Genomic DNA, 10385 nt, shown 5'->3' with positions numbered 1-10385 from the left:
GTTTGAGGAAAAGTTTTACTACATCGCTGTGAGAAGTTCACACATGGAAGACTTTGTGAAGCTTACTCAGGGAAAGATGTCAGTGGCCGAATACACCCTGGAGTTTGATCGGCTATCTAAGTTTGCTGGTGATCTGGTGCCCACAGATTTCACCAGGAAACAGAAATATGTGAGAGGATTGAATGCCACAATCAGTCGGGACTTGAAGATTACCATATCACATGACACTTTGTATAAGAAAGTGGTAGAGCTAGCCTTGATTGCTGAGGAGGCTGAGCAACATGTAGCAAAAGAGCAGACTGCAAAGGATGTCGTCAAAACATCGAATCCTCCTGCTAGTGGTAATGTCAGTAAGGGGACCGAAAGTACAACCCTGATCACAAATGGTAGACTGAGGCTTCCGGAGCATTAGAGAGTATTAGAAAGCTTCAGGGAAATTGAGGTGGTCGTCAAGGTAAAGGATGCTCTTTCAGATCATATCTAGAATATTCAAAATGCAAGATTTCCATTAGGGTGAATGACGAGCCAAGGTTGCATATTATATTTGATATGGATTATATGAATCGGATGTTCCAGGATTACCTAATCAGATGTCTGATTGTGTTTATCGATGACATCTTGGTGAATTCTGGTTATCTTGTGTCTCTTTCTCGGGGCACATAGTAGATAAAGATGGGATCATGGTGGATCCGCTTAAAATTGAAGCTGTTCGGGAGTGGCCAACACAAAAATCAGTTACTGAAGTTAGGAGCTTTCTGGGATTAGCTGGGTATTATTGCCGATGTGTACAGGGTTTTTCAAAGATTGTTGTACCCTTAACGGAGCTGACCCGAAAGAACTTGAAGTTTGTTTGGACTGATCGGTGTGAGAAAAGTTTCCTCGAGTTAAAGCAGCGCTTGATTACCGCTCCAGTACTAACTCTTCCTTCAGATAAGGAAAACTTTGTGGTTTGCTGTGATGCCTCAAGACAAGGTCTCGGCTGTGTGCTTATGCAAGCTGGGTTTTGTGCCCTAAATAAAATTCATTTCAATATAATCAGATTTACTTATTAATAAAGATCAGAAACAACATTTTATATTGCATGGTTCACATGATTTATTTCATGATTATATGTATATAATGTATGAATTTTTTTAAGTCCAGAACATATGAATTTGTTAAAGATAATAGTGTTGTCAGCACAGTGGAATATAATCTTAATTATATGTTCAAAAGTTTATTCCCTGATTTGTCAGAACACTGGATTTAGACTGACATGGTATAATCAGCGATAGGTATTCTTACACCTTGGAAAAGTGTTATGTCCTTTCCAGGACATTCGCAAAGTTTACCAGTATCGGATGTATGGAGTATACATCCGAAGGGACCGATATTGAACTTTGATAAGATATATTAAAACTTATCGTAATATCTATTCAATTCAATATCACATGTTGATCCTAGATCAAATGACGTCAATCCTGATATGGTTAGGTTCGATCTCAAGAGTACTATACATGTTCTTTGATTTGTTAGTTAAGCCTACTTTTGGGTCACGGTGATAAGTACATTTTGGGAACATGATAGTATAATTGAGTGGGAGCGCTACCATAAATATGAAATCTATAACTTCTATAGGAATTTAGAAGTGAAACGATGATATCCTTCGAGCTTGGCTAAACAGAGATAAATGGTGGAGATCTCATTTCACTTTGCTGGAATATCATTTATACGGAGCTAAGTGTTTTAAGGATAAAATACATTGAAGGTGTAACGGTAACTTAGTGCCTTTTCAATGTAGATCATCTATTAGAGGGTCATTGATCACATTAGGGTTATAACAATGGATAACTAATGACGTGTCTATATCATGGAACATATAGAGCGTTCTATATGACTGAGAGTGCAATACCAAGTTCTAAGTGTGGATTCGACAAGGAATTAATAAGTTAGGGAATTTACTTGGTAAATTCAGTTCCACTTATTGGAAGCTCGGTTATATAGACCCATGGTCCCCATACTAGTCGAGACCATACTGCTTGTAAGACTCAGTTAATTGATTTTAATTAATCAATTATAATTCTAAAGTTAGACTATCTCTACTTTATGAATTTTCACTAAGCAATGGCGAAATTGTAAAGAAAAGAGATTCTAGGTTTATTTATTGATTAAGAGACTTTATATGTCTAAATTACTATATATATTAAATGGCAATATTATTTAATAATTATTTTTAAGTTATTAAATAATTAGAATTGGCATTTAAAAAGGTTAAATTGGAAAATTGCATTTTTGAGAAAATAGGAATGAGAAATAACAAAATGGGAAAGTTGCAAAGTGAGGCCCAATTCCCTTTGTATGGCCGGCCACATGCACAAGAAATTACCATTTATAGTTTTCATTATTTTAATGCCATACAATTCTAACCTAAACCTAGAGGGTATTCTATAAATAGAAAGTGTTGGCTTCAGGAAACTCACAACTTTGAACATTGGTTTCTTTCAGAAAAGCCACACGCCTCTGTCTCTCTCTCTCTCTTTTCTTCTCTCTAAATTTCGAAACACTTGAGTGAATGAGTAGTGCCCACACACATCAAGTGGTACCTCAATCATAGTATGTAAGACTATGGAAAATCAAACATACTTGTTAGTAAATCTAGATCCTGGTAAAATAATTCCAACAACTGGCACCGGAGCCATGGTAATGATTTACTTTCATGTAATATGAATTAAAACGATGTTTTATATGTTCTGTGTTGATTTGGATGGTTTCATGTTAGTTTATGTGTTAGTTGATGAATGTATATGTTGTACAGTACATTTTTCCATGAAAAATATTTTTTCTATTTTTAAAAATATTTTATTTGGATTCCTTGTGAAAAATTAAGCAATTTTCGTTTTTACGGAACTCGATTCCGATAAAAATTGAGAAAGTTATGTTTTTTTGGAAAAATCGGATTTCGGGTATGCATGGGTGCTCAATCGCACGCATCAGGTGCTTCGGACAAGCTCCTCATCCGCGTGCGTGACCTGTGCATCGAGCCCGTGTGCACCCTGGACCTCCACCCAGACGCACCCTGTAGCTGACCGAGTTTTCTGGGTCAGGCATCCTACAGGCGCCGAAGATCCTCGGCGTGAACACCTCCTCCGTGCGCGTACCAGGCTGCGTGCAGCCTTCCTGGGCTGCACGTGCAGCCCACGTGTAGCCTGTCCTGGGCAGCCACTTTCCCAATCCGAATTTTGTGGGATTTTTCCCCAAAATTCAATTTTTTGATGGGATTGTTTCCCAAAATTTATTTTTCCAATTTTAAATATTTCTAAATTTAAATATTTCCAATTTTAAAATATTTTCAATTTGGAATTTTTCCAATTTTAAATATTTCCATTTTGGAATATTTCTAATTTTAAATATTTCTTATTATGGTCAGATTTAAAAAATTTGTTAACTTCTTTAATATTTATTTATTATTTAATTATAAGATTAGATATTTTGATATTTAACATATTTTAAATTAAAAGATAACTTTGTCTTTTTATTTAAAATATTATATTAAAATTATCTTATATGACAAATTAAATAATTAATAAATTTGAAATTAACATAGATATTTTTATAGATATACTTACCATAATATTTTCAAATTCAAAATTTGTTATTTTGTTAAATATTTAATTATTTATAAATTATAAGTTTAAAATGATATTTTTCTATATATATCATTTTTTTCCTTATTGGAAATTTATAAATCCTATCTTAAATATTTAAATAACTTTGATATTTTTGTAGAAATTTGAATATTGCTTAATTTTAGATATTTTGACATATAATTATGGTAATTATTATTCATTTATTATTTTATTCCTAAAATAATAATTATCTAACCAAATCTATTTTAAAATTGGTTTATTTTATTAAATTATAAGATCTGAAAGTGATATTGAAGATTCCTTCCTTTCAAATCATTGATCTTATTAGATATTTAATTTAATTTGATTCAAATAAACCTCGATATTTTAAAATTAGTTTCCTTTATTTTTGAGATTTTAAGGTTTGTTTTAACAACCCTAAATTTTCAAAATTTATTTGGTTAGTTTAAGAATAATAATTTAATTATATTAATATCTTATTTTACATCTGTTACATGGACAATGTTTGTTTATTTTATATTGTTTATTCAAATTTTTTTTTAACAAACCTATTATTTATTTGATCTAAATTGCTATAATTAACTTGTTGACAGATCCAATGATCTGATTTTAATCATAGTCCAATTGTCAATAGATCTTATAAATAATTTGTAATAGGTAAAATTTGTATTTCTTTCATCTGTGTAAACCTAGTAACATGATAGGGCCCATCCAAATCATTTGACCTGTGTGAGCCTATATGTTTGCTATTGGGCTTAGATGCATATAGGAAACCCATTTAAGTTTTACTAAGTAAATGGCCTAGGTTGCTAAAATAAAATTTGACATAAGTAATTTTATTTAGGCCCAATTAGATTTGGGCTTATTCAATGAATAACAATTGTTTATTTTAAGGTTAAATTCCTCTTTTTTGGGCCTTGTGTGAGAGTTGGGGGCCAATAGAAGTGGGTACGACATACTAAACCCAACTCCCCCTCACATGAACTACCCCAATTGTGAAGGCCCATTTGCCTTATTTAAATAATTGTATTAGGTTAATTATATTAGTCTAACCTAATTAAAATTGAATTAGCAACATAATTAACTTTTAAAATATATGAAATTATTTTTCATTTAATATTTTAAAGTTAATTTTTAGAAAAACACTTAGTTAATGATATATATATTCTAGACAGTTATTTCTTGTACTAATTATTATTTCTAATATTAAATAGAAAAATATCATTGATTGTGAAATTAATTGTTTATTAATTAATTTTCGTACAATCTAAGTTTAGTATATTTTCCTAGTATTAAACTAGAATTAATAATTAAGTTTCCTCTATACTTAATTATTTATTTCTTAAATTTAATACATTTAATTAAATTGAAAATTTCAATATGTAAGTTGATTTTCATCATGATACATAAATATTGTTATTTTCATGTTATTTAATTAAAGTTGGAAATTATTTTAAGTTTGGAATCTTATTTCAGAAGGGAAATTTCATATTTTGGCCCTAATAAAATACTCAATATCAAAATTTAGACTCATTAATTTTTTGAACAAATTGATTCCACTAATTTGAAAAAGTTCCTAAAATACCCCTAAAATAAAATTTTCACTCTCTCTCTGACTTTCCCTCTCTCTCTCTCGCTCTCTGACTTTCCCTCTCTCTCGCTCAAAGACTTTCCCTCTCTCTCGCTCTCTTCACGAACCCACACGAACCAGACCAACGACCAACTTACCCACGCCGTCGACCACGAAACGAACAAACCCACGCCGCCGTCGACCACGAAACCAACAAACCCACGAACCCAACCCCACGAACCAAACCCACGAACCCAATCGACGAACGGAAACCGTCTGCCGTCTGTCGATCTTCGACCCAAACCGACGCAAAACTGCCGTCGCCACCACGAGGAGAAACTGCCGTCACCACCCACGAGCAAAAACCGTCGCCTACACCACCAAATTCAGTCAAAGGTAAGATTTTTTTTTTGAAAAAATTTATTTTTCATAGATTTTGATGCCAATCATATAATGTTGTTGCGATTAGTGGATTTTTTGTAGCTTTTGTGATCTTTAGGTTGTAGATGTTAGTGTTTCAATGGTATCTGTGTTTATTACAGGGTTGTCGATGACATATCGATAGGATATGGATATGATGTCGATAGATTGGGTGTCTGTTTGAATTTAGCTGTTATTTGTATGTCGATAGGATATCGTTTGTATGTCGATAGGATATCGATAGGTGGTTTAAGTCTATTTTCTGCCTTAAATTGTCGACGACTTGTCGACAGTTTGTCGATGGTTTGTCGATTTCATTAACTTGTTGATTGTTAGGTTGTATTGTCGACTGTATATCGACAGTATGTCGATATGTCGTCGACTGTATTAACATGTTGAATTTAGGTTTGTATTGTCGACTGAATGTCGACAGGATGTCGATATTTTGTCGACATAATAGTGTTGTGTCTGCTTTTGATAATATCGACATAATGTCGACGGTATGTCAACATAATGTCGTCATAATTGAATTGTGTTTGCATTTAAAGATATCGACATAATGTCGACGGTATGTCGACGTTATGTCGACATGTTTTTAAATTTTTTTGGCAGCTTTATTTATTTGTTTTTTGTTTTTTCAGATGGCTCCCAGACTCATAATTCCAGCACCCGAGCATTTTACTGGCCGGGTCACATATAGAGGCACTGGAATTTTTGCAAAAATGAAAGCTCGGTTTGAAGAGTTCAATCTGAATAACAAGGCGAAGGAAAGCCGTTTCGGGAGCCTTTGGAATGTCGTACCCTTGACATTCTCCTCGGTGTTATTTCACCAGCTTATGCTCCACAAAATGAAGGTGGATGCCCAGGAGGAGTTGAGGATGCGGTTTTACGTTGGTCGGAAGGAGGTCAGATTCGGGGTGCTGGAGTTTGCACTCATTACAGGCCTGGACTTCTCCTCGGGGCCCACAGAAGAGGAGAAGGCTGCGCAGGTCGCGCGCTCAGGGTCAGACCGATTGATCAACAAATATTTCAACCGGTCTGACAGTGTGAAGATAGAAGCACTCCAAGATAGGTTCACAAACTGTGAGAACCCGAAAGACTTGTACAAGCTCGGCTTGTGCTTGTTTGTGGAGTCAGTGCTTCTGGGCCGCGAGGCAAACGCGCTGATTACGCCTCACATACTTAGATATGTGGAAGACCTCGAGTTCTTCTCCCAGATTCCTTGGGGGAAGCACTCATTCGCCAGACTCATGCACTCGCTTCAAAAAGACATGTTGAAACAAAAGGCCAACTACGAGAAGAAGCTGAGTTCGGATGTTCAGCACGAGTGCAAATACACAGCATATGGCTTCGCACGTGCAGTACAATATTGGGCGGACAAGGCCATTTTGGAGGTTGGGAAGAGGTATGGCAAGAATCACGGGATTTGGTTCCCCAGGATGCTTAGCTGGACGAGCGAGGACGATATTGGGAAGAAAGACGTCAGCGCATTATTTTCTAGACGGGTATGATTTTCACTTATGTTCAGAATAATTATTTAACATAAATGCTTGTAATAAATGCTAAATGGTTCTATTTTGATATTTTTTGAACCATAAACAGAATCTTGAAGTGGTGAAGGGACTACTTCCACGGACAGAGGAGGAGGCATTTGTGAGGACCATATCTTACGATGGTGTGGAGAACCTGGTTGATGATGGTGTGGATGACACAGAGGCTGAGGCAGGTAGTCAGGTACCAGAGACTCAGGTCCCAGACACTCAGGTACCAATTTTTGGAACTTTTATTTTTATGTCTTTATTTTTTATTGTTTTTGTTTTGTGATATTTGTTACATTGTGGAATTATCGTATGCTTACCGTATTTTTTTGATATATATTTTTTCAGGCCACTGGTTCAGAACCTCAGCCCAGTGCACCATCTTCATCAGGCGTTCGGGGTGCCGAGTACACTGATTTAGTGGCGAGGTTGGATAGGATCGAGGCTGACACTCAGGGTCTGTATGCTGCTCATGTCGAGCTGAAGAAGGCATACGAGACCAGCCATGTAGAGCTGAAGGGTGGTCAGAACGTAATTATGGAGCAGCTCAGAGACATATTGGCCATGTTGAATCGTCCGCCAACGACAGCTTCAGCACCGGAGGCCCCAACAGATCCATCTACCCCACCACCAGCTGCTTCACCCCCAGTAGAAGAGGAGGAGGTCTTCCCCGACGATTACGATCCTTATGAGGGAGCTCCAGCGACTCCGATCGAGGCACAACCTGTTATCCATGTACATGACACCGAGTCGCAGGGTGAGATTATGTCGATAGAGGCACAACATGCAGTGGTTAAGAGTCGGAAGAGGGAGAGAAAGCCTCCTGTATGGTTCGGTGACTATACGGAGATGAAGAGGAGACATAGGCCATCTTCAAATTTTGATCCCCTGGAGCCACCGGATGAGAAATTGTTAACCACTTTCCGAAAGTGGTGTGTTGGACTCATTCCGAACCACCGACTTCGGGATTTGAGAAGTGGTGATTACGGTCCAGGATTCTTTTGGATAATGCTCACACCAAAGGAATGGCTTACAGATGACGTAAGTAAAGTATTTTTTAATATTACTTCACTTTACAACTTTATGTGCAATTAATATATTTTTTTGTCTAACTGACATTTCCCTTTATATGCAGCATATAGATGCAGCAATGCATATGCTGAGGAGGCGACGCACCGACTATCCACTGACATTTCCTCAGAAGGGTGTCATTCTCTCCACATTCGTGACCAGCATGATCAGCAGTGCATGGACGAGCCACAAGGGTCCGAGGAGAAACTTTGTGTGGGAGGATTATATCCTGGACTACTGCAGATGGGTTCATAAGGTATTGTTTTAGTAAGATTTTAAATGTTAATTGTTTGGGAGGATTATTATGGTTTGTTAATTGTTTCGTTGTTCTCTGTAATTACAGTCCCAAGTCTTTGAGAGATGGAGGGGTAACGAGTTTATTTACTTCGTTCTGAACCTTCCCGAGGCAAGGCACTGGGTCACACTTGAAGTCGACATAGAGCTGTGGAAAATTAATGTCTACGACTGTGATTCCTGCGTCTGTCATTGGACCGCCATGGAACCCATCCTGAAGACTTGGGGAGAACTGCTGCCCTCGCTAATCCTTGCAACCGGGAAATTTCCACATAACAACCAGATCATGGCGTTAACTAACAGGGACATCACGGTGCTTCCAAAAATGCATTCGACTCGAGCCACTCACGACTTAGTTCCGAAGTCAACAACCAGGTACATAGTGATAAAAAAGTACTATAGTATATCAATATGTTTTACGTTAGACTGACTTTACATTTTATATATTTGCATTTAGTGGTGATTGTGGCGTCTATTGCATTGAGTATGTGGAGCATCTCATGATGCAACGTGGATTGACCGATGTGACGCCAGACCGGATAGCTATGTTTCGTCAACGGTGGTGTGTTGATTTATTTTACCAAAATGTCGGCTGATTATATGTGTAATTATTGGGACATTGTATATTTTGTGTAATTAACATTACAGTTATGTATATATAGACTTTCTCTTCGTTCAAATTATGATAATTATTCGTGGTTTCAAATATAAAATATCGATATTATTCAACAAAAATAACTATTAAAGCTAAAAATAATTAAAATATTTAAAAAATATTCAACCTCGACATTATTTTAAAGCAGTTTCGAACCTGAAATAGCGATAATTATTCATAGTTAGACCAGTTACTAGTGAAGACACTCCCCATACTTCAGTATTATATATTAGACCACTCTCTATCACTCACATTACAGTTATGTTAGACCAAGTGAAGGTAAATTGGATAATGAAGAATTATATATAGTACTTATATATTCAATATACCATATATATGTCTATTATGCTATATTATATAGGTAGATAAATTAATATGAACTGTGGTAAGTAAAAAAGATATATTTTCGGAGAATGTGCGCCATTTAGATATTTTCGAGCAATAAAGAAACTCAGGAGGCTGCAGATGAACTCATTTAGATATATATATATATATATATAATTTCGTTAGCACATGAAAATAAAAACAAATGATGACAAAATATGCATCATTAGAGTATATCAAATTTCCCAATAGAAAATATGTTATTACAACGAATAAGTACAGGACGCCTCAAATGCGGGCTTTGCATGTTGCTCTGTTGTGGCTCGAATCCGCCACAGCGGCTGCAGCTTCGTGGTACGTAACCTTTTTATCACCGGACGGAAACGGTTCTCCCGTCTTCTTCCAGCGTTGCTTTTTCTTGGACAACCTACAGGCTTCTTTTCCACAGGTACCCCAACTTTCATATTCTTGATGTGTTCTGGGAGAACCCAATCATCCTCGTCACCAGCAAGATTGATGGTATCATCGTAAATCTTCCTCCACGTTTCCTTTGAATAATAAGGTGAGCAAAGTGTGTACACACTTGTGTTCGTTTTCAATGTCGCGGCACATGCATGAAGGCAAGGGAGTTTCAATAACGTGAACACGCCGCAGGTGCATGTTCTTTCAACTAGATTCACATTACCACCTCTTTCACCGTTAGGTCCCCTACCAACGTTATACAAATTGGCTCCATTTCGTTGGACGCGCCTGTACCTTGCATTTTCATGAATTTTTGCCAAGTTTTTTTCAAAGAGCGTGGCCAAAGGGGTGGTACATTTGTCAGCATTTTCGAGGCGATCAGCGAACCACGATTGGAGTGTGAACCTGATAAATTCAACCAAAGT

At 36.6% G+C, this 10385-nt stretch overlaps 1 protein-coding gene across 1 annotated transcript; it reads left to right on the top strand.

Moving 5' to 3' along the window:
* Window positions 1-6917: 6917 nt before the first annotated feature.
* Window positions 6918-8694, top strand: LOC133036514 (uncharacterized). Its single transcript, XM_061113053.1, has 2 exons — window positions 6918-8195; window positions 8290-8694. The coding sequence occupies exons 1-2, from the start codon at window positions 7692-7694 to the stop codon at window positions 8491-8493; spliced, it is 708 nt and encodes a 235-aa protein (XP_060969036.1). The 5' UTR covers window positions 6918-7691; the 3' UTR covers window positions 8494-8694.
* Window positions 8695-10385: the final 1691 nt, after the last annotated feature.

The sequence above is a fragment of the Cannabis sativa genome, chromosome 4 (assembly GCF_029168945.1).
Source record: "Cannabis sativa cultivar Pink pepper isolate KNU-18-1 chromosome 4, ASM2916894v1, whole genome shotgun sequence".
Taxonomy (NCBI): domain Eukaryota; kingdom Viridiplantae; phylum Streptophyta; class Magnoliopsida; order Rosales; family Cannabaceae; genus Cannabis; species Cannabis sativa.
Note: the sequence above shows the minus strand (reverse complement) of the source record. Positions and strands in the feature narration are given on the sequence as shown.